Source organism: Nomascus leucogenys, chromosome 22a, assembly GCF_006542625.1.
Source record: "Nomascus leucogenys isolate Asia chromosome 22a, Asia_NLE_v1, whole genome shotgun sequence".
NCBI classification, from domain to species: Eukaryota; Metazoa; Chordata; class Mammalia; order Primates; family Hylobatidae; genus Nomascus; species Nomascus leucogenys.
The window spans coordinates 138,386,093-138,410,894 of NC_044402.1; the positions used below are offsets into that span (position 1 = coordinate 138,386,093).

The 24,802-nt window shown below is 49.5% G+C and overlaps 1 protein-coding gene across 2 annotated transcripts in view; it reads left to right on the forward strand.

Moving 5' to 3' along the window:
* Nucleotides 1-8,344: 8,344 nt before the first annotated feature.
* Nucleotides 8,345-24,802, forward strand: part of UBE2F (ubiquitin conjugating enzyme E2 F (putative)) — a 74,684-nt gene continuing 58,226 nt past the window's right edge. Inside the window, exons 1-2 of one of the 2 annotated variants that reach the window (XM_030802560.1) lie at nt 8,345-8,532; nt 14,501-14,634. In XM_030802560.1, coding sequence (XP_030658420.1) covers nt 14,517-14,634 — 118 coding nt within the window. In that variant the 5' untranslated portion in view covers nt 8,345-8,532; nt 14,501-14,516. Of the gene's footprint in view, nt 8,533-8,786; nt 9,089-14,500; nt 14,635-24,802 lie in introns of those variants that run through there. The other variant, XM_030802561.1, reaches the window with a different exon arrangement.

Genomic DNA, 24,802 nt, shown 5'->3' on the forward strand with positions numbered 1-24,802 from the left:
AGACACAGTGCATTCGCTTCCCATAGAGGCTATCACAAACAGTTGCTCAAAAACGACACACATTCTCTTACCTTTCTGAATGTCAGAAATCTAAGAGCAAGGTGCTGGCAGGTGTGTGAGTCTGCTCGGGCTTCCATAACAAAACTCCAGAGGCAGGGCAGCTTAAACCACAGAAATTAATTCTTTCCGTTCTAGAAGCTGGAGTCCAAGATCAAGGTGTTGGCAGGGCCGGTTTCTCCCGAGGCCTCCCTCTTTGGCTTGTAGGCAGCTGTCTTCTCCCTGTTTCTTCACTTGGTTTTCTCTCCACGCATGTCTGTATCCTAGACTCCTCTTTTTATAAGGACACCAGTCTGTATTGGGTTAGGGCCTTCTCTAATGACCTCTTTTTTAACTTAATTACCTTTTTATTTATTTACTTTTTACATTCAAAATTTTTTCACGCGTACCAGCCTTCTTGGATAACTTAATTACCTTTAAGGGCCCTCTCTTTAGATAGAGTCACACTCCAAGTTCTTGGGGTTAGAGCTTCAATGTATAAATGTGGAGGAGGACACAATTTAGCCCATAACAACAGGGCTGCATTCCTTCCGAAGGCTTCAAGGGAGCACCCCCTTCCTTGCTTTCTGCAGCCTCTAGAAGCCACCTGCATTCTGTGGCTTGGGCCCCTTCCTTGAATGCCCCCAACCTCTGCTTCCGTCCTCACATCTCCTGTTGATAGATCTCTGGCCTTCCTGGCATAAGGACCTTTGTGATTACCTTTGCCCCACCTGGATAATCCATGATAATCTCATCTCAAGATCCTGGATTTACTCACATCTGCAAAGTCCCTTTACCATGTAAAGTCATATATTCACTGATTCCAGAAATTAGGACAAGGACATCTTTAGGGGCCATTATTCAGACCTCCACATATGGTTGTGACCTGTCATACCACACACATCTACCACGTAAGACCTCTATCAGAGCTAAACCATAAAAGGTGGCACTTTTCTTTAGCTGCATAGAAACACCTGAAAACTTAGCTGGGCACAGTGGCTCATGCCTGTCACCCCAGCACTTTGGAAGGCCGAGGTGGGCGGATCACTTGAGGTCAGGAGTTCAAGACCAGCCTGGCCAACATGGTGAAAACCCATCTCTACTGAAAACACAAAAATTTAGCTGGGCGCGATGGCACGTGCCTGTAATCCCAGCTACCTGGGAGGCTGAGGTGGGAGAATTGGTTGAACCCAGGAGGCGGAGGTTGCAGTGAGTCGAGATTGTGCCATTGCACTCCAGGCTGGGTAACAGAGCAAGATTTCATCTCAAAAATAAATAAAACCCCTGAAAACTTGAACTAACCTTGGTTAGTGACTAATCCAAAAGAACTTGCAATACAAAATGGGAGACAGTGTGACAAAGGCAGACAACTTAAATCCATTTCTGCAAGAAAGTAAAAGCAAAAAGCCCCAGAGGAAGGTGGCTTGTCTCACATTTGATGGTCCTGTAGGGCTTTGCCAGTTCTGGGGTCACTTGATGGGCATCCAGGAAGGAGGAAGAACCACAGGACTACCATGTCCCTATTCCAGTCCCCATGCACAGACCTTATTAAAAGGAGCCCATTGTTGCTGTAGGTGAATGATGACAATCTCAATCCTCTGATGAGATTTAAAACACCACTCTGACTCAGTCCCTCTCCAACAAAGCCATCACAGCCCACTGTATTATTTTTTTTTTAAGAAATAAAAAGAAACAAGCTGTATTCCCTGGGGACCAGTTGCAAAAGCAAAACTTAATTATGCCAGATATGTAATTAAAATTATACTACTTAGAATTTTCAATTGTCTGCTTCCTGGATGACCCCTTACTAAATAATAATAACAATGATGATAATCTGAGCCCCTGTCTGCCCCAGCTACAGGAAGTTCATCCCTCCCTCATGCCACGGAGGACCCCAGAACGGGGTCTTGGGTGTCACCTCTCAGCTTCTGCCCCTCAGGTAGCCTCATAGTACTCCACACCACCTCCGGCTGCTTTGTAGTCTCATCTTTGTCCTCCTCTCCAGGTGAGACCCCAGGCCCCAAAAGGCCCAATAAAGCTTTTCCTAACAGAAACACCATTTACCTGTCTCCCCTTTTAGCAAGAGAATGGGCTAGGGGGACATAGGATTTTGGGCATTTATATTCAGCTTCCTCAGTTGAATTCTAAGGCGAGCCTTACTGTCAGCACAGTTCTCTCTCCCTCCTTTCCCCAATGATCCCTAAACTCATGTGGGTCAGTGGAGGCTTTGTTCTCCCCTGTCTGGAACAAACCTTAGCGGCCACAGTTGTACCCCTGCCCCTATTCTGTGGTGGTTTATTAAATGCTAGTTTCTCCCATGAGCTCGGGCTTTTGGAGGGCAGGGTCTGTCCCCAACGACACTTAGCCCTTGACAGGTACTTATTATATAGTGCCTGACTTGGACTGAAGTAGATTTGAGAAGACTCCACAGGGACATGGGGCCTATATGTGTCCAGGCCTGCACTTGAGTGTCCTTGCCCCCCAGGAGCACCAGATGAGGCTGGAGGGCAGATGCACACCTGGGAGTAATCTAGAACAACACAGAACAGGTGGAGCAAGGGCTGGCCAAGGGCGGCGTTGCGCCCTTTCTCCCAAGTCTACTCCAAGTTTTGTGTCCCCTGGGCTGTTTCCCAATTCACACAACAAGGGCTTGCACCTGGAACATGGCTAAGGTCTTGCCTGGGGTAAGGACACTGTGTCTGGAGGAAGGGGCATGAGCACTGGACCCACTGGGCCTGGTGATGCCAGCTCACACAGACTGCAGATTCTACCTCTGGAGGCCAATATTCCACTGAAGCCCAGAGCCAGGAATGCCTACCCCAATGGGGAATGAATGGAGTGTGCCCCACCGACAGTGAGGGCAGGAGGGAAGAGTGGAGTGGACGGCTAAATGGAGTGGATGCCCCTCCAGGGCTTTCCTGGAAGCAAGAGACACAATGTGTGTTTCTCCAACATTCATATGTTGATGCCCTAACCCACAGTGTGCTGTATTTGGAGATGGGGCCTCTATGAAAGCAATTAAGGTTAAATGAGGCCGTAAAGTTGGGGCCCTGACCTGGCAGGATTTGAATCCTTATAAGGAGACAACAGAGAGCTCTCATGCTTGTGTGCCCACTCTCTCTCTCTCTGCCCCAGCACACACAGGCTGTGTGAGCACAGTCAGATGGTGGCTGCTTACAAGCAAGAGGAGGCCTCAGAATGAACCCTACCTTGCCAGACCTTGATCTTGAACTTCCCAGCCTCCAGACTGTGAGAAAATAAACATCTGTTGTGTAAGCCACCCAGTCTGTGGTATTTTATGGCAGCCTAAGCAGAATAAGATGCTGGCAGAGGCCACTTTTCCTGCCTAGGAGACCCTTCCCTCACCAGGCAGGTTCCCAGGTCCCTGCACCAGCCCAGGCCGGAGTGCCCCCGGCCCTGGACCAGGCTGGAAAGATAGATAGCTCAGGCCATCTCCCCTTCCACATCCGAGCTGGAAGCCTCTGGGGTTGAACTTATAGGGGTGAGGGAGGAAGGGATGTGAGGACATTGTCTCCCCCTGCCCTTCCTTGGGCAACAACACCCCTCTGTGAGGCTCACATTGAACTTCCACCCCACTCCCACATACACACACAGTGGCTCTGTGACTCAAGCAGAGCCAGTCCCTCCCAGAGAACATGAAATTCAGAGTTAGAGGCACCAGCCCCCTTTATGTCCTGGATTGTGAAGATGGCTAAGCCCAGGCCCTAGCTCCCTGGAGGCACCTGGGAGGGCAAGACCAGCCCACAGAGGCCAGGACTCAGGTGAAAGGCCTGCAGGCAATACACTTATGGCACCATCTCCAGCTTCCCATAGCTGACCTCAAGTTCTTTGTATCAGCTGCCTCAAGGTGTGCTGGCTGAGGGCAAATCTCAGAGTCAGACTGCCCGGCTTGAAATCCTAGCTCTGCCATTGTTGGAAATGGGTGTTCGGTGTGGCAAAATCAACACTGAGACAAAGGATCTCTCAGCAAGGCTAGTTTAGTTTCTGCAGAAAGGGTGCCGCTCACTAGCAGTCTTGCCATGAGAGCACACCTGAACAAAGGAGATGGGGACATTTATAATCTTTGTAACCTGATGCAATCATCCTATGACTGTGTCCCATTTCCATTGGCCAGAATGGGACCTCACATTCTAAGCTTGACCTGATTGGCTAACAGCTTGAAACTTTTCTAAATGGGTAAAGGGGAAAGAGGACAAAGGAAAGAGGAAGCTAGTCATGAGAGGGCCAGGAGGGTTTCCAAATAAGGAATGGCAGGCACTATGGTCCCGGGCTGGCTTAACCCTGTCCAGGCATGCCAGGTCAAGTCAGAGCAGCTGCATTGGAACATATATAGATATGCATAAAGCAAAGAAATGACAAGCTCTTTATGGTTTTAAGAAACTTTGAAGAAGAACTTCCCTATTCCTCACAGCCACGTTGGACATGTAAACCAAAAATAAAATTCTAAGCCCCCTAATCGACTGAATGGACCACTCCTCTTGACCAAGGGGATTCTTAAGAAACCTAAAAAATTAGTTCAGGCCATGATGGGAAGGAGGGGTCAGACATGCCACATTATACCCTCCTCCCTTTGGCATTCAAGCACAACTCACCAGCATTAACATTAAAACAGAGATCATAAGACTGATAAAACAGGCTCTTTGTATTAATAAGATGCCAAATTCCAATTGACTCTAGTATGGCATCACACGACAGTGGGCCCTGAAAGAAAGAGAAATATTTCACCCCAAAATATATTTCTTTGACTTTTTTTTGTGTGTGTGACAGAGTCTTGCTCTGTCGCCCAGGCTGGATTGCAATGGAGCAATCTTGGTTCACTGCAACCTCCACCTCCCGGGTTCAAGCAATTCTCCTGCCTCAGCCTCCTGAGTAGCTGAGATTACAGGCGCCTGCCACCACACCCAGCTAATTTTTGTATTTTAGCAGAGATGGGGTTGTGCCATGTTGGCCAGGCTGGCCTCGAACTCCTGACCTCGTGATCCCAAAGTGCTGAGATTACAGGCATGAGCCACCATGCCCAGCCTTCTTTGACATATTTTGAAATGGCCCTGCAAAGCTGTCTCTTGTGGGGAAAATCTATGTTCTGTAGATTTCCCTTTCCAGGTCTTTTCCTGATCCAGGAGAGACTAACCAAGAGTCTGGCATGTTTTTAGGTCTGATAAGAAATACTTACCATCTATTTCTTTGAAGCCTGCTACCAGGAGGCTTCATCTACATAAGAACGTTGATCTACACAACACCTTATCTTATCCCAGACACTCCTTTCTATTCATTCCAGTTTGTTAGATAATAACTATTTCAACCAATTGCCAATCAGAAAATCTTTGAATCTACCTACGATTCAGAAGCCCCTGCCTACCCTTCCCTGCTTCCAGTTGTCCTGCCCTTCCAGACTGAACTAATGTACATGTATTGATTGGTGTCTGCCTGTAACTTCTGTCCCCCTGTTACCAAAAAGGGGTCCTGATCCAGACCCCAAGAGAGGGTTATTGGATCTCAAGAAAGAATTCAAGAGGAATCCACAGAGTAAAGTGAAAGCAAGCATATTAGAGAAGTAAGGAAATAAAAGAATGGCTACTACGGAGGCAGAGCAGCCCCAAGGGCTGCTGGGTGATCACTTTTATGGTCATTTCCTGATTATATGCTAAACAAGGGTTGATTATTCGTGAGTTTTCCAGGAAAGGGCTGGGCAATTCCTGGAACTGAGGGGTCCTCCCATTTTTAGATCACATAGGATAACTTGCTGTCTTTGCCATGACATTTGTAAACTGTCATGGCACGGGTGAGAGTGTCTTTTAGCAACAGATACATTATAACTAGTGCGTAATGGGCAGTGAGGATGAGCAGAGAACACTTTCATTGCTATCTTGGTTTTGGCCGGCTTCTTAATGGCATGCTTTTATCAGCAATGTCTTTGTGACCTGTACCTGTGCCAACCTTCTATCTCATCCTGTGACTTAGAATGCCTAACCTCCTGGGAATGTAGCCCAGTAGGTCTCAGCCTTAAGATGGAGTTGCTCTGGTTCAAACGTCTCTGACACCCCTAAAATTTATAAAAATCAAGCTGTGATCCAACCACCTTGGCACATGTTCTCAGGACCTCTCGAGGCTGTGACTCAGGCCTTGGTCACTCATATTTGGCTCTGAATAAAATCTCTTCAAATATTTTACAGTTTGACCTTTTTTGCCAACAGACTACTTAACTTCTGTGTCAGTTTCCTCATCTATAAAATGGGGATAATACCTGTTTCATGGGGTTATTGTTTGGATTAATTGAGTTAATAAACTAGGAAGTCCTAAATAAGTCTTAGTGAAATAATTAGGCAGCCTCATGATATGGAGCTAGAAATGACTTCATTCATCCACGGCGGTGGAATTTGGGCCTACGTGGGCCATGTGTGGTGCAATCCATTCTGGAGACAGTGACGCTTATGAGTAAGACAAGTGCTCACACAATTCCGGCTGCACCTTCACACACTGCAATCTTCAAGCCCTTATCTCCTCTCACCAGGACTTATGCCGCCAGTGCATGCAATCTCTATCCAGCAGATGTGTTTTAATCACCTGCATGTTCCAGGATGGGAAAGGGGGTGGCAGGAGGTGAGGCTGGAGGAAGAAGGAAGAGGAGGGCTGAGGAGCTGAGCTTAGTCAGGGAAACAGGCCATGACAATAAGGAGAGGGAAGTGCAGGGCTCCAAGGAAGACACAGAGGGCACCTGCACTGCCCCACCCCACCCCCAGACTTTGAGGCCTCTGAGAAGGTGGTGTCTTAGCTTAGAAAAACTTGAGAGTTAGCCGGGCAAAAAAGGGAGAGACATGGTCCCAAACACAAGAAATAACACGAGTTGTGTTCTTTCTTTTTTCTTTTTTTTCCTGGAAACAGTCTTGCTGTGTCACCCAGACTGGAGTGCAGTGTCAGCTCACTGCAACCTCCGCCTCCCGGGTTCAAGCGATTCTCCTGCCTCAGCCTTCCAAATAGCTGGGATTAGAGGGGCGCACCACCACACCCGGCTTTTTTGTATTTTTAGTAGAGACGGGGTTTTGCCATGTTGGCCAGGCTGGTCTTGAACTCCTGACCTCAGGTGATCTGTCTGCCTCGGCCTCCCAAAGTGCTGGGATTACAGGCCTGAGCCACTGCACCCGGCTGAGTTGTGTTCTTGACTAGTTTTCGTGACTCCCTTCCCACCGACTTAGAGCCAAAGCCTTTATTATTATTATGGGGACAGGGTCTGCCCTGTCACCCAAGCTGGAGTGCAGTGGTGCGATCACGGCTCACTGCAGCCTCAACCTCCTGGGCTCAAGTGATCCTCCCATCTCAGCCTCCTGAGTAGCTGGGACTACAGGCGCGCGCCACCACGCGGCTAATTTTTTTTTTCTTTTTTTGTAGCGATGGAGTCTTGCCACCATCAGGAGGCTGGTCTTAAACTCTTGGGCTCAAGGGATCCTCCCATTTTGGCCTCCCAAAGTTCCAGGATTACAGGCATGAGCCACCAGGCCTGCCAGCCTCCTTTAGGAAGAAAACCTGATATTGTCACTCCACTGTTAGAAACCTCTCAGTGGGGTTTTTGAAAATGAAAGTCTAACTCCTTGTCTCTTTCTGACCGTCTCCATGCTGAACCTCATCTTTCCGATGGCCCACTCCTCCAGGGGCCTGCCTGACGCCCAGAGCTGCCCCTCGTCCATCACACAGGACGCTAATGGGCGCGGGATGAATCTGGGCGCCCAAAAGAGGACAAGTTGAAATGGATTTTTAAGGTACTTTAAACACATTTAAGAGAGAAAAGAAGGAATAAAAGGGACGTGACAAGAACAGTGGGGGTTGGTCATGGCTTGCGCATCTGACCGCCCGGTCTCCCTCACCGCCCGCACTGCAGGCTGCGGGGGCCGGTCCAGTCCTTTGCACTGCGGGCTGCGGGGGCCGGTCCAGTCCTTTGCACTCCAGGTGCGGTGCTGGACAGCGGGAGCTCCAGCCACGGAGGCCGCTCCTTCAGGGAAGGATAGCCTGGGCTCCTCCGAGCCCCTAAACCCTGCAGACCACGGAGTGAACCCGGGCTGGAACCAGGCGCAAAACCCCCAGCCCTCGGGCGCTCGGGCTCCAGAGGCAACTCGGAGCCCCGCCCCTAACGCTACTCGCCAATCAGCGGCGGTCGCGAAATCCGTGCCCGCCCCCTGGCCGCGCCCTCTGCCAATGAGCGAGGTCCGAGCGGCCCGTCGTCCAGCCCAGTCCCGACCGAGGCACGCCGCTGTTCGCGTGTCTGGTTCCAAATAAAGTTTTTCGCGACTTTGAATTTTTTTTTTAAAGCGCCCGCTGCTGTCTCGGCAGCCGCGGGCAAGAGCTGCCGAGTCCCCGCCCCACCACTTCCGGTCCCGCCGCCGGGAGCCGGTGCGGCTGTGAGGGGCCGCGTCTCGCAGCAGCCGCCCGGGCCGGGCATGGTGTTGGGCGCCGGGCCCGCCTCGCCTGTCTCGGAGAGCCCAGGTGAGGAGCGACCGTGCGGCTCTGCGGCGGGGCGAGGTGCGGCCGCCGGTGCACGGGCTGGCCTGCGGGCCGGGCGGAGGGCGCGAGCGGTGGCGGGGCCGCCTCAGGCCCGCCGGGTTCCTCACGCCGGGGACCGGGCGCGCGCGGGCACCCGGACGCGAGGCCGAGCGGCGTGAATGGGAAGGGGCCGCGGGTCGCGGGCAGCGAGCCGGGGGTCGGAGGCGGCGTCGGCGGCCCGGGCGCTGGCCTCGCCCGGCAGTAAGTGACCGCGGCGGCGGCGGGGGACGGCCCGCGCCGAGCACCTGGTGTGAACCAGGCCCCGGGCCGAGCGTGGCACGGACCTGGCCGCGCTCACGCCCCACTCGCGGGATCGGCTGCCTGCCTTGTACGGAGGAAGCGGGGCGTCCAGCGCCTGGCCAAGGTCACCGGCTCGACGTGGCCGCAGAAAGCGGGACTGGACTCCCGATCGCGGCAGGAGTCGCGCTAGGCCGTGAGGAGCGGGGGAGGTGAGGGGAGCGACAGCTCGAGCCCTGTCCTCGTACCTGCAGCGGGAAGAGTAAGTATGGACGCTTACCTGCAATTGGGGGCGGCCAGGCTAGTTTGGAAAATTTTTACCACAGCAAAGGAGACGAGGAAGGAAGGGCATTTTGGAACAATTATTGCAGCAGAGTCTTGGTTCCAGACCTGGTTCTGCTGGTGTGTCATCTTGGGTGTGGCCTTCCCCTCCCTGGGCTCAGTTTCCTCATCTGTCACAGGAGAGAATTGGGCCCCCCACTCTGCATTCCCGACCGCCTGGAAGTGGGGGCCGGATGGGTTGGAATAGCCAGAGAAAGCTTCTTGGAGGAGACGTTGGGATGTAGGTAGGAATCTTCCCCTTAAGGAAGGGGTAGATAGGGTTCGTTTGTGAAGGGAAGGAGGGCATTCCAGACCTGGGTATCAGATTGAACAGAAGCTTCTGGAAATGAGCAAGGTGTTGTGAAGGAACAAAGAGGAAACTGGCCTGCCTGGTGCAGAGGAATCCTGGCTGAGGAGTGAGATGAAGGCAAGGGGGAGCATAGAGGTGGGAGAGAGAGAGATTGAGAGAATCTCACCAAGCTTAGTGCTGTGGGGCTTGAGGACCCCCCACCTGGACATACCTGCCTTTCAGGTAGTAGGCAGTGCAGGAAGGGGCAGGTTTACTGCTGAACATAAAAGGGACTGGGCTCCAAAGATGGTCAGTCAACCAGCGTACTCCTGTGCCGAGCGGGAGGTTCCTGGGCACTGGCATTCTGTAGAAGAGTGGGATGTGGACTTTATTGTGCCCTGATCGGGGCCCCTTTGGCTGGGGAAGTTGAGTGTCCCCTAGTGACCCGCAGTCCCATCCTTTATGCTTGGATTGAGACGTCTCCATTCGGAAGGAATTGTAAATAAGTAGCCCCCTCACCTTGAGCTGACTGGCCCCTGGTGTCCCTGCACAAGTGACATGGCCTGGTTTTGCCATTGCTTGCAGGGATGCTGAGTAAATATCACTTGATGGCACTAGTAAGTTGTACACCAGATACTCTTCTCTGGGCCGTCTGAAAGCAGGTCCCACCCAGAGGAGGAACCTAACTGGGCCAATTACAACTTGTGGAATTTAGAAACTGAGAATGCTGTTCAGAACAGCTGATCTGTTACCGAAATGCTGCCTTAGAGCGTAATTTGCAGGAAAGAGGAAGTTTTGTTTTAAACCAGATCTTCAAGAGTTGAAGCATATTGAAGAAGGAAAAGAATTCTGAAGCAACTGCAGGTATTCAGCTAGCCTCTTGACAGTTTGAATACTTATTTTTTTGTTAGAATCCTTTGGTTTAAATTTAATTTTACAGCTATGGAAACATTCCCAAATTAGGCCTTGGGTTTATCCTTAAAGTGGCATGTGAAAATGATACACATGATAGAAAATTAGATGGTCACTATATTAGATTTCTTAGAATGTTAGGGAAGTACATTTTTTATTACTTTCTATGGAAAACAAAGCACCAGTGTTACATTCTTTTATATGTTGCAAGTCACAGACTTGAAGATAGTAAACCAGCAATCTGACTCTTCCAGTGGAATTGAATATTGGAGCATCTTCTGCCCACAGAGAAGACTTCATCGTGGCGTGATTGGGGGTATAAAAGCGTTAAGCGTAGCCTGCGGGCTGTAGTGGTGCAGAAGAGTTTCTTGATGGTTGGCCTTTCAGTGTGTGAGGGATCTCTCTCCCCAGGCTCCCCTGAGCCTCCTTCAGTGCAGGTTCTCGGGGAGCTGGCTGTGGCCCTGGTGCTTGCTGTTCTGTGGGACTCTTCATTCTGACTTTCCTAGGTTACTGCCTGCTGAACTCATGTTCAAGCATGTTGTGCTTTTATTTTTTACTCTTTGCTTCATTTGCATTCCCAAGGTCAGCCAGAGACCTCGTAGTCCTTGTGTAAGGCATCTGGTGCGTCCAGCTGACCCCCAGGTGATGGATGGATGCATGTTTTGGTCCATAATTGGGTGACACTGACGATGTGGCAGGACTGATGTGCTCGAGTCTGCACGCAGGGCAGCAGACTTGGCTGGGAAGGGAAACACTGTTCCATGACAAGGAATCCTTGTGAGGGATTTTTGACAAGATCATTCCAGGTAGGGGCTGAAGCAGGAGAGCTTGGCTCTAGATGGTGCTACTGTCTGTGGTAGCTAAAGCCCCTACAGGTGTTTGTGACTATTTTCCTGTGAAGTAACTTCATCAGCTGAACCCAGCTGCTTTGTCCTGGGTGAAGCTGTGAAGATGTGCTCTTATGGAGGTCCACCTGAGGAGATGGCACAGTGGCGTAACAATGAAGAAACTAATGTTGGTTTATTTTCACATTTTTGTCAACTTTATTGAGGTGTAATTGAAATACACTAAACTGCCCATATTTAAATTGCGTAATTGATCAGTCTGAAACCATGACCACACTCGAGATAAAAACATTTCCTGCCCGGCATGGTGGCTCACGTCTGTAGTCCCAGCAGTTTGGGAGGCTGAGGCAGATGGATTGCTTCCACTCAGGAATTCAAGACCAGCCCGGGTAACATGGTGAAACCCTGTCTCTACAAAAAAATTTAAAATTACCTGGGCATGATGGTGCCTGCCTGTAGTCCTAGCTGCTTTAGGAGGTGGAGGGTGCTGAGGTGGGAGGATCTCTTGAACCTGGGAGTTTGAGGCTGCATTGAGCTCAAGTCATGCCACTGCACTCCAGCCTGGGCTACAGAGCAAGACCTGTCTCAAAAAACAAAAAACATTTTTGTCATCCACAAGAGGGAAACTAGTGTGTCTGTGGTGACAGCTTCTAGCAGCTGAGTGACTTTGGGCAGCCTACCTTCTGGGCCTCTGTTGTCCTGGGGTCCACATGTTAAAATGGAATGGGAGTGGGAGAAGTCCATTCCAACTTTGCAATTCTAAGAGCTTATGACCCTGAAAGTGCAGAGCTGTCTTTGAAGCCTTTAGACCAGTGCTTCTTAAGGGGTTTAGGGTGTGTGTGTGTCCGTGTCCTCTAGTGGAAAAGACTATGCAGTTCAGAAGATTGTATTCTATGTATTGTTTTCGTTTTGAAAAAATTCTTTAATTTTTTTTATTTTTTGAGATGCAGTTTCACTCTTGTTGTCCAGGCTAGAGTGCAATGGCATGATCACTGCAACCTCCACCTCCCGGGTTCAACCTATTCTCCTGCCTCAGCCTCCCGAGTAGCTAGGATTTACAGGTACCCGCCACTACGTCCAGCTAATTTTTTTTGGTATTTTTAGTAGAGATGGGGTTTTGCCATGTTGGCCAGGCTGGTCTAGAACTCCTGACCTCAGGTGACCCACCTGCCTCGGTCTGCCAAAGTGCTGGGATTACAGGCATGAGCCACCGTGCCTGGCCTGTACTGTTTTCATGGTACAAACAATAGAAAATAAAATCTGACAGCCTTTAGGGGATATGCAGAAGATGGTGTGAGAAACTGTGTAAGAAACCTGGGTGAAAAATGGTTTCAAATGCCGATGAGGAAAGGAGTATTCTTATTTGACTTTCAGGATCTTAGCCTCAACCTAAAATTTCTGTGCTTAGGTCAAACTTTTCACATGGAATTTTTAGATCATTTTCTGTTGAAATGATCAGAGTGATGTTGAAATAAAATGATACGAAAGCAACAAAGGAAATTATGGAAATACTGAACTGGTGACAATTTATTTTATTTTATTTTATTTTATTTTTTTGAGTCTCACTCTGTTGCCAGGCTGGAGTGCAGTGGTGCAATCTTAGCTCACTGCAACCTCTGCCTCCTGGGTTCAAGTGATTCTCCTGCCTCAGCCTCTCGACTAGCTGGGACTACAGGTGTGGGCCACCACGCCTAGCTAATTTTTTTGTATTTTAGTGGAGACGGGGTTTCACCATGTTGGCCAGGGTGGTCTCGATCTCCTGGCCTCATGATCCACCTGTCTCGTTCCCCTAAAGTGCTGGGATTACAGGCGTGAGCCACGGCACCTGGCCCTGGTGACAAATATTTGTCCTCAGTCAAAAGAAGTTCCATTGACCCCCTCTGACCGTGGCAAAGTAAGCAAGAGTTAGGAGGAAGATTAATGTCAGTTTATGTTAGAAACAGAAGGCGGAGTCTAGAGGATAGTTACTCTGTTATAATTAGCGGGATCATAATGTAAGCTGTGGACTTTGAGTTATAATGTGTTAATGTGGGTTCATTAATTGTAACAAATGTACCCTCTGGTGGGAGATGTTGGTAATAGGGGAGAATGTGCATGTGTTGGGGCAGGGGGCATAAGGAAAATCTCTGTACCTTCCTGTTAATTTTACTGTATACTTAAAATTGCCCTTAAAAAATAAAATCTTAAACAAATTGTGGCATTTCTTCAACCGTCTCCCAGATAGCAAGGGGCATCACCTGTGTTTGGTCTTTGTTGTCCCTCCCAGTGAGCTTGCAGCAGGGGAACCTGCAAACAGATGGGGTGGAAGCCACCAGTGAACATAGTCTACTTTGGGACATTAATTTTAATTTAGTCTTGATGTTGAAATTGCCAAAAAATATAAATAAAACACAAATGTAAGTAAATGCAACACAGCATGAATAAATGAGAAGATGCTTATTAAGGCTCTATCCACACCTTTATTAAAAGAGGAAGGAGAGCAAAGAGTGGTGCTCCTCTTCCACCAAAGGCTGTGCTGCTGCACTTGGTGATGGGCCAGGCCCTGGGACCGTACCATGTGTGTGCATGATCCCCTGCAGCAGGGAAGGGCCGACTTACCCGTGGGCAGTAATGGACTCATGTGGAACCCATTGGTGAGGGCATGCTGGTTGAGAAGCTTTGGAGGCCACCCTAGACCTTGTGTTCCACGGGAGCTTTGTCACAACCACATCCCAGGGCCTGGCACCCATTGAGTGTGAAATGCATGACTCTTTTTAATTTTAAATTTTTTTTTTTTTTTTTTTTGAGACAGGGTCTTGCTCTGTCACACAGGCCAGAGTGCAGTGGCACAATCACGGCTCACTGCATCCCCAACCTCCCAGGCTCAAGGGATCCTCCTACCTCAGCTTCCCGAGTAGCTGAGACTACCGGCACATGCCACCACTCCTGGCTAATTTTTTTGTATTTTTTGTAGAGACAGGGTTTTGCCATGTTGCCCAGGCTGGTCTTGAGCTCTTAGGCTCAAGCAATCCTCCTACCTTGGCCTCCCAAAGTGCTGGGATATTAGTTGTGAGCCACCGTGCCCAGCCATGACTCTCTTTTTTAAAAAACATCAATTCATAATTTTAAAAGTTAGGCTTATAGAGGATGGCATAGAGCTTCTCAAATGTATTATGAAGGAATCCAATCTTATTAATGTGTACAAATTTTTTCCATAACTAAATTATGGGAAAAAATCAAAATACAAAAGCACCTGTACATTTTCCTCAATGTCTAATTAGTCTCTGGAGACCTGGTTCTTAACCCTGCTTTCATTGCTGTCTTTCAGGGTAAAGGCAGCAGTAATGCTAACGCTAGCAAGTAAACTGAAGCGTGACGATGGTCTCAAAGGGTCCCGGACAGCAACCACAGCGTCCGACTCGACTCGGAGGGTTTCTGTGAGAGACAAATTGCTTGTTAAAGGTAATGATCATTCGTGTGAACTGTTTTTGTATCCTGTAACAAAAGGAAGTTTGACTGGAGAGTCTTTGGGGATATAAAGCAACCTACTGCTTATAGAAATACCTGTTTAAAAGGTTTTAAAATATAATTGCTTATCTCTTATAGTGAAGTACCTTGTACCACACAGATAATATGAGCACGCTGCTGCAGGGAGATGGTATTAGAAACTGCAGTGTGTCTTATACACTTGGGATGTTCTTTGTCACGTCTGCCAAAATGCTAGCAGAAAGAATAAGGTGCTGAGAGTCAGCAAGGCCTAAGACTGGTTTCAGAGCTGCCATTATCTTCCTTTCTTTCTGATTCTCAGCACCATAGTTTCTGCTCTGTAAAGGGGAAGGAGTCAAATTCTGTAATCTCTTAGGATCTTTTCCTGTTTTATTCAGGTCAAAGCCTATGGCGAGTCTTGTGAAAAATTAGTTCTCTTCCCGGAATTAATAACATACAGTGTTCTAGAGTTTTAGTGACTTCTGCTATCCATGTTGGTGAGGAGAAACTTTATCCTTGGAGAAGGGTTGGTAAAATGTATGAGAGTATGCGTGCATGCAGATATGCATTCATTTGTATGTTTGAGCGTAAATTTTGCATTTATTCATTTAGCAAACTCTTAAAATTTTCGAGTGCTTTGAAGTCGGTTTCTTGGGGGTCATAAGACCTATAAAAGATGAAGAAACAGTTGCAGCCTTTAAGGAGATTATAATTTGCTTAATTATAATAAAGTTAACTTTGTATTTTATTTATTTTTTTGAGACAAAGTCTCACTCTCACCCAGGCTGGAGTGCGGTGGCGCAATCTTGGCTCATCACAACCTCTGCCTCCCGGGTTCAAGCAATTCTCCTGCCTCAGCCTCTGGAGTGCCAAGCAATTTTCCTGCCTCAGCCTTTCGAGTAGCTGGGATTACAGGCATGCGCTACTACACCTGGCTAATTTTATATTTTTAGTAGAGACGGGGTTTCTCCATGTTGATCAGGCTGGTCTTGAACTCCTGACCTCAGATAATTTGCTCGCCTTGGCCTCCCAAAGTGCTGGGATTACAGGCGTGAGCCACTACACCTGGCCAAATTTTTTTTTTTTTTTTGAGATGGAGTCTCGCTCTGTCGCCCAGGTTGGAGTGCAGTGGTGCAATCTTGGCTCACTGCACCCTCTGCCCCCAGGGTTCAAGTGATTCTCCTGCCTCAGCCTCCGTAGTAGCTGGGATTACAGGCGCCTGCCACCACGTCCAGCTAATTTTTTGTATTTTTAGTAGAGATGGGGTTTCGCCATGTTGGCCAAGCTGGTCTCAAGCTCCTGACCTCAGGTGATCCGCCCACCTCGGCCTCCCAAAGTGCTAGGATTACAAGCATGAGCCACCGTGCCTGGCCATTTTTGTATTCTTAATAGAGACGAGGTTTCACCATGTTAGCCAGGCTAGTCTTGAACTCCTGACCTCAGGTAATCCACCTGCCTCAGCCTCCCAAAGTGCTAGGATTACAAGTGTGAGCCACTGCGCCCGGCCATTAATAGAGACAGAGTTTCATCATGTTAGCCAGGCTAGTCTCGAACTCCTGACCTCAGGTGATCCACCTGCCTTTGCCTCTGCCTCCCAGAGTGCTGGGATTACAGACGTGAGCCACTGTGCCTGGCCTTACTTTATAACAAGTGTTTACATTTCTTTAAAAAATTTTTTTTTTTTTTTTGAAACAGGCTCTTACTCTGTCACCAGCCTGGAGTGCAGTGGCATAATCATGGCTCACTGTAGCCTCAGCCTTCTGGGCTCAGGTGATCCTGTCACCTCAGCCTCCTGAGTAGTTGGGACTACAGGCGTGCACCACCATGCTTAGCTAGTTTTTTAATTTTTTTATTTTTATTTTTTTGTAGAGATGGGGTTTCATTATGTTGCCCAGGCTAGTCTTGAACTTCTGGGCTCCAGTGATCCACCCACCTCGGCCCTCCCAAAGTGTTGGGATTACAGGTGTGAGCCACCGCACCCAGCAAGTGTTTACATTTCTTACATGTAGAGCAGCTAGAAAGCAATGAGTTGATTAGTGTATTCGAACTCCCTGTTTTCATGTTGTATTAGGTTGACAACATGGAGATTACAGGCATTTACGTGACCTGAAGAATCTAACAGCAGAAGAGCTGCTGTATGTAAATGTGCTGTGCTTGGCCTTCCCAGACACAAATCACTGTTAAACTGGGGAAGGAATGGGAACTGTGAGGGCACTGGGTTTGTGGGGACTTAACAGTGTCCTCTTTTTCTTTTTTGAGACAGAATGCAGTGGCACGATCTCGGCCCACTGCAACCTTCACCTCCTGGGTTCAAGCGATTCTCATGCCTCAGCCTCCTGAGTAGCTGGAATTACAGGCACGCACCACCAGGCCCAGCCAATTTTTGTATTTTTAATAGAGACGGGGTTTCAACATGTTGGCCAGGCTGGTCTCAAACTCCTGACCTCAAGTGATTGCCTGCCTCAACCTCCCAAAATGCTGGGCTAACAGGCATGAGCCACTGTGCCTGGCCTGTACTCTTTTTCTTATTCTCCTTCTGCCCCTGAGTTTGCACTTAGTTTTGGATTATCTAGCCTGATGGTTGGTTGAAAGTGGAGTGAGAATGGTATTTCACATTTTGGCACTTAATGGGGTAATTCTAGTTTGACTTTTCAAAGCCATGCCAGATTGATGCTTCATTTTACCCATGAACTGCTGAGACTCAGGTTAAGAAACTTGCCCAGTTTGCAGGTTTATTGCAGCAAGACAGCCAGACCCACATACTGGGGTAGGACAGGCTCTGGGAGGGGCAGATGTGACAAGCAGAAACCAAAGTAGCAGAATAGAAGTGCAAGTCCACAGAAAAGAGAGTTCAAGGAGGCTCTGCATCTCCATGTCTCCTGCCCTGCTCAGGAGCTCACCCTGGAGCTCTCTGCTGGTTCCAGGGCCTGACAGAGCCCACTAAGACCTACCAACCTGGGCGCCCCACCAGCTCCAAGGAAGGAAATATGTTTGGCTGGGTTGACAGGGCCCAGCTGAGGTTCCTTGACCTTGTGCGACCTATCAAGAACAAGAAGGGTCTCAGAAGGAGAAGTGCAGAGCCAACTCTTAAGGCTACCATTTCCATCCTCCCCAGGCACTGGTGGCAATTAAGTTTCAGAGTCCAAAGCACTGGTGATAAATGGCAGTAGAACTCAGTGTAACCTCCCCTCTCGTGGCCTTTCCTTCCACCCACCTCAGGGGCTGCAGGCCAGGCTTAGTGGTGAGTAGTTTGGGCTTGTGGTGGAGGTTGGGTAAAGAGAAGGGAGGGCCTGATCTGAGAGAGGTGGCTGTACACACAAAGTGCAACAAGAGTGCCTGATGGTTCATGCTTGTGGGGTCCTCCCCTAGAGTGCTTCTTTGTTTAGCTTGCCTGTGGGTGGCTTGTTGACCCTGGTGGCAGTCTGGCCTTCTATCCTCTGGGGAGTTATGGCGGAAGTGGTGCTGTGGAGGCTGCTGTGGCTGTTGGAGGGCATGGCAAGGCACTTGGAGGGGTGATAAAGTGAGAATCCTTTCCAGGTGAAATCCAAACTCCCTTTTGGGACTTTGAGAAAAGTAGAGTGTTGGAGTTCAGAAAGATTATTATAGTCAGAACTGTCACCTGGTACTATGGCTTGTGTAAGGGTGTTATTCACGAGCATCCATAGGTGGTAGAAAATTGTATCAATATGTCTTTGGGACTTTATGCCATAGGCTGGGTTTCCTGAAGAGGAGGTAGGGAGTTTGTCATGCAGGATCCTTACTAAGGGGTACCTTTGGGACAACATCTGTGGGGTAGGCAAGGGAAGCAACAGCAGGCAGAGGGAGACTCAAGCGGCAAGGAAGGCCCCACGACAGCCTCTGCTCTGCAGCAAGAGCAAGCACAAGCACGGCCCTTCAGAGCTGTCCCCGGTCTGGTGAGATAGTCAGGTCTTCCTGCTCTGCACCCATCAGTCGTTAGATGAGGGTTGCCTGGGACAGGTGTGGTGTGGAGTGCACGTCTGTGCAGCCACCAAATCCCTGAAAGGGCTGATTGCTGAAGGCTGCCTGCCCACAGCCCTCACTGAGGGGATCTGGGTGCTGCTGCATCACAGCGCCTGGCTCATTGCCTTGTTCACCTGTGATGTGGGCTCTGGTGTGGTGCACATGGCAGTAGGGCTGAGTTTATAGGAGGCAGGAGCTTGTCCCTGGGGAGGGGTGCGAGGAAGGGCCCGTGGTATCTGCACAACAGAGGCCCCTTCTTTTTCTTGAAAGAGTGAGCCCAGTTCTTAACAGTGATGGGAGGCCAGAGTCAGCTCTCCTGGCTCGATTCCAGGTCTCTGGAAACACGTGGCCTGCTTTGGAGTGGCCGGCCATGGGGAGGCCTCCAGATGGCCACAAGGGCTCCCCCCTCAGCCACACCCACATTTCCTCAGCATCCTCAGTCCAGTTCTGAGGGCACCCTCTGGGCTGGAGCTGGAGTGATGCTTGTATCTGCATTGCCTGGAGAGTGTAGAATGATGAGTGTTTTGGGCTGCTGTCTGTCCTGACTCCAGAAGCTGGGGTCACTGAGGAGAGAGAGTCAGATCTGCATTTGAGCTGGCCCTGACTTGGGTCCAGGCCTGACTGGAGGGCTGGCCATTGCCAGTGTTGTTGTTGGCATTCCCTGTGAACCTTTGTGTGGCTGAGTCCATCAGGGTCTGAGTCCATGGTGCCCCCTACTCCCCAAACACCCCTCAGGGCAGAATTAATTGCTTTCTTATCTGTCTGAAGTTTGGCACTGTTTCCATCTAATAGCTCAATGCCTGTCTGTCTCCCTGTTCTTTCACTTGTTCACCCAACATACATTGTAGTGCCAGCATACAGTTAGTGACCCCCAAAGACCTCAAGGGGCTCCAGGAGGTCTGACAGGACCCTTTGCCCGTGTCAGTCTTTGTTAAATGTGGGGATTTGGAATTGAGCCATTTCAGGGTCAAGTCTGGAGTTAGAGGAGCTAAAGGGGGTTGATTCTGTGTGTACCCCTTGTCCCAATCAACCCCTGAGTCCCAGGTGGTTTCTAACCTTCTCTTGTTTTGGCTGATGGGGGCTGGGGCAGTGGGAGGGTCTGGCTACCCATCTGCCTGAGCTTCCCAGTGTCTAGGATGCATGGGCCTCCCTCTGTGAGGGCACCTGTGTCTGCCTGAGCTGTCCAGTCACAGGTGGGACCCCTCATGAAGTCTGCCACATGTCCCCATTTCAGTGTTGGGGGAGAAAGAGAAGCATTTACTGTTTTCTGGAACCACTGTGTCCAGCGTGTCCTGGCGCGGAACTCTAGCAGGGCGGGCTCAGGGTGTGGCATGCCACATTGTCAGGGTAGTCGCAGCATTTAGCAGTGTGTGCAGCTGGGAGGTTCTGTGCTACAATACATATTTTAAAAACTAGAACAGTGGCCCAAGGGGAGGAATCCAGCTAGTGCGGATGTAAGGCAGTTGGCTACGGGCTGACCTTTACATGCTTTGTTGGAGGGTTAAAGTGGAGCTGCCCCAGGAAACTTGGCAGCCCCTCAGGTATACCACATAGCCCAGTGGGCAGGGAGGACCCTGTGGAAGCATAGATGAGGGCTCAAGTTGACATCATCTGCATTTGTGTTCAAAGTAAGTGGTAGGAGGCCTGTGGGCTCCATTCTTAGTGATACCAGGCTCTGCTACAGGGGCTGTGACTGCTTTTCAGAGTTATAGCCTTGATCCTCCAGAGCCTGGAGCATTGTGGGCCTGCACTCTGTAGTGTGAGGCCTCAGCCATGGTGGTGCTCTCTCTGGAGGGGCTGAGGCCCTGTGTGTGAGTCAAGTGTCTCCCAGATGTGAAGCATGCAGAAAAGGTGGATTTGAGGATTTTAATGCATAAAGGCAGTGGGAAGCTAAGAAAAAAACTTCTAGTTCTAGAAATCTGTGAGGCAGTGGTTCAGGTTTAAGGAAGTAATCAGGTCACCTGGAAAGTGGCAGCTGTCTCTACCTAGGTTGAAGGGCTCGGCAGCTCTGCCTAGTGTTGTCTGATGGGGCTTGGAGCTGGCTTTTGCCAAGAGTCATCTGCCTGTGTGACCAGCCTTTTGTCTTTGTCAGCTTGGGCTGCTGTAACAAAGGACCGTAGATGGTTTGGCCTAAACAATAGGCATGTGTTTCCCTTGTGGAGGCTGGAAGGCCACGATCAAGTTCCTGGTGAGAGCGCTCTTCCTGGCTTGTAGATGGCGTCTTCCTGGCTGTGTCTTCACATGGAGGAGAGAAGGGGAGCTCTGGTCCCTCTTTGTTTTTTTTTTTTTTTTTTTAAATAACGGCTTGAGTCCCATCATGAGGCCTCCACCTCCATTATCTGATCTAAACCTAATTACCTCCAAATACCATCACATTGGGGGTTAGAGCTTCAACATATGAATTTGGGGGTGGAGGGCATAAATTCAGTCCACAGCGCCTTTGGAATGCCTCAGTTCCCAGCCATGTGAAAAGAAACATTCTTGGGTCTTAGAGGAAACTCACAGCAGGGGCACTGCCACCCTGTAGGCAAGTATGCTTATGTGTCCCCCTTTTCCCGAGCACCCCATGTGTGCCCAGCCCCAGTGCCAGGTACTGAGCTCATAGGGCTGGGGCAGATTACGTGGCCCCGCCCACAGGGTATGCAGGGTCAGGGAGCAGGCGGCAAGGAGCCAGCAGGAGCCCTGTGTTAGGGCCAGGGCAGGAGAAGGTGAGTACTTGCTGTGCGGGGGCCTCTGTGGTGATCAGGTGGATTTTGCAATCTGATATTTCAGTGTAGTCATGCTTCAAATGGGTCCTGTGGTTTGATCTTTAGTTAGAAAGGAAAAGAGTCTAATCTAGCAGAAGGAAGTTATGCAGCCACGGAATTGTGCAAGGTGTCAGCCAGGTGCCTCCCAGAAATGCCAGGTCACATCTTGGAATAGGCAAGACTTGAGCAGTTTTAAAAGTATCTTCATTTCTCATTACCTTGTAGGTGGGTGGCATTCTTCAGGTGGTGAGGGTGTGCAGAGAAGGGCCACTGCTTTGCCCAGAGGCTGCCAAGCTTTGCTAATAGTCTTATTGTACCTTGACTCTAAGGTGATAACTGTTGATGTTAGTGAATTCTGATTTGCCCTCATTGGAAGTGCGGCAGAACTTCTTGTCATTTGTGACAACTTCCTGAGAGGAGCACTGTGGGAGCGTGCCTGGCTTATTTTCTGCCCCGGTGGAACTAAAATGCCAAGCATCTTTATTGAAATCCTGTGCCCCAGGATTGTAGTCCTTGCTTGCACTGTCTCTTGGACCAGAAGCCTGCGGGGACTCTGACTGTGGTGGGATCATTGGTAGGCTGGGTCCAGGAGCTCCCTCAGCCTGTCCTCCTTCCGTGAGTGAATTGCACCGAACGCCTGATGCTCATCTTGGAATTCGAATTCTTTTTTTTTTTTTTTTTTCTGAGACAGGGCCTTAGTCTGTCACCCAGGCTGGAGTGCAGCGGCATGATCTCAGCACACTGTAACCTCTGCCTCTCGGGCTCAAGTGATCCTCCCACTTCAGCCTCCTGAGTAGCTGGGAGTACAGGTGCATGCCACCATGCCTGGCTAATTTTTATATCTTTTGTAGAGACAAGGTTTCGCCACGTTGCCCAGGCTGGTCTCAAACTCCTGAGCTCATGCATGCGATCTGCCCTCCTCAGCCTCCCAAAGTGCTGGAATTATAGGCATGAGCCACTGCGCCCAGCCCTGGGAGAAAATTTTGAAAATTCAGAGACCTAAGTTCTACCTGAAACTCTTGATATAATTGGTCAAGGTTAGGGCTGGGGCATTAGGATTTTTAAAAGCTCAGCAGGTACTAGATTGTGGTGATGGATACATAGCTCCAAAATTTACTACAATTTATTGAATCATTTACTTAAAATGGGTCTATTTTACAGTATGTAAATTGGTCCCTGACAAAGCTGTCAAATGTCAAACCAGCAAAACACTCCCCAAGTGACGAATGTGCAGCCAGGGCTTCCGTTCCTTTCTTTATCAGGTGTTGTCTGGCATCTTCCTGGCTGTCACTTTGCTGGCCCCTGAGTGCCTCTTGCTCCTGCACCCCTATCCCTGTAGGAGAAGGGGCCTGGCTCTGTTGCCCATTTCTTCCCACTCCTCCGCCCTACCACATCACAGTCTTAGCACTGGTCAGTGGCCTCACTCCTCATTGTCCGTCTGTGCCCAGACCTCACCTCTTCCCTTGTCACTAGACTGTCCTCTTGAACCTTTTGCTTCTGTCATGCTGGCCCCTCTGCTTACAATCCACAGTTGCTTACCATGCCGTCTGGACACATTTCTAAATTCCCGTAGGAAAAGCTGGATGACAGGAGTTACCACCCTCTACTGAGGTGGCTTGGGCCACTTCCAGAGTCACGCCAGGGAAAGCTGGATTCCAGTGGCCAGCATCAATCTCTCAAAAGAAGGGCCCTCAAGAACAGTTTCTTGTAAATTCTAATCAACAAAATATAAATAATACAGAATAAAATGTTAGTATTTGCTTTAAGATCAAGTTTAATTATATAGGTAACCCTTATTTAAAAGTGATCACTATGAACAACTCATTTGCTCTTCACCTGTGTAGGTCACACCTGTCAGATGTGACCAGTGTTGGGTGCTGTGGTCCGAGGTTCTGTTGTCTTTCTCTATCCTCTGCCTTTCCCACACATTGCTCTAAGGAAGGGCAAAATCTGGCCCATCGGAAAGACAGCTATGTATCAGTGTGGGCATGAGAAGAATAATGGTGAACCTTTCCTAGGATCACCATCATTATATTTTGTTAAGTAAATATATGTATATATTTTACGTTTTTGTAGCGACAGAGTCTCAGTATGTTACCCAAGCTGATATGAAACTCCTGGCTTCAAGCGATCCTCCTGCCTTAGCCTCCCAAAGTGCTGGGATTATAGGTGTGAGCCACCACACCCAGTCAAGGGAATGTTTTTTAATGTAGGGGCCACCACATAAGACTGCCAGGAAGATAGGCTCCCAGGGTTGTATTTAGTCACAGAACTTGCTCTATTTCTAATCATGGCAAGTGGGTGAACTGTTTCTCCTCTTCTCCCCACACTCAGCTCCGCTGAAGAGATCTGCTCTTTTTCTCAGTGTGAGAAGCTTGCCCTGTCCAGAACATGTCCTGGCCCCGAGAGGGAGCGGCTGTGGGCGGGCCTCTCCCTTTCTCTAGCTTCTCCACTGTCTGTCTTCACCTTTGGTGCCCATTCCATATACCTGGGTCCTAGAAGGAGTGCATTTAATGGGCCACGTGCCTCTACACAGGTGCTTAGTTGTAGCATGTAAATAGCTGAGATCAGAGGCCTGCAGGTCTCCTGAACCCTGAGCCTCGGAGTAGAGCCCTCAGCTAGCCTTCTCATTCCTCCACTCGGTGGTCAGCTTTGCGAGCATTCTGGCCTCCACTGCCCCTTCCCCTTGCCGCCTTTCCCCACTTCACTTCTTGAAGGAATTGTGCTGCAGCTATTTTGACCACACATTTGCTTCTTCACTTTGTACTCTGGGTTCCATCTCTCTTCCTGCTTTCCTGCTGTTTTGAATGCGAATTAGCAAGGTCTGATCCACTTCCAATGGCCTTTCCCCTTGGACACTCTGTGCTCTTTCACTGAATCACCACGTTCCCAATGGCTGTCCTGCTTTTTGGCATGTTTCTCATCTGTAACTTTCCCTGTTCCTTGGCCATTGCTTTCTCCAAGGTTCTTTTTTCTCCGTTTTGTTGACCTTACCCAATCTCATGATGACAGGTGGCATCACTTTGCAGGAACCCCTCACCTTTGCCCTCATTGTGCCCCCAGCCTTGTTCTCCTCTTCTTCCCCCTCCCCTACTCTTCCTCTTCCTCCCCCTCCCCTACTCCTCCTCTTTGTCTCTCGTGGCTTTCTGGCACTCCCACATCCCGGCACATCACCCCTGGGTGCCATCTTTGACCTCCTCCACCCACTCACAGTTGCTGGAACCTCTCCATTCTGTTTGCTCTGAAGCCCCCGCACTTTTCTGCCTTTGCCAGGTGCTTGCTGCCCATCTCTTAGGTCACCTGGCCTCCACTTTGCCCTTTTAAGGTTGTCCTCTTCAGGCAAAGTTTAGAAACTTCTGTTCAGAAATCTCCAATGGCTCTCTCCACGCTCCTATTTCTATTTTTCTGCTTTGTTT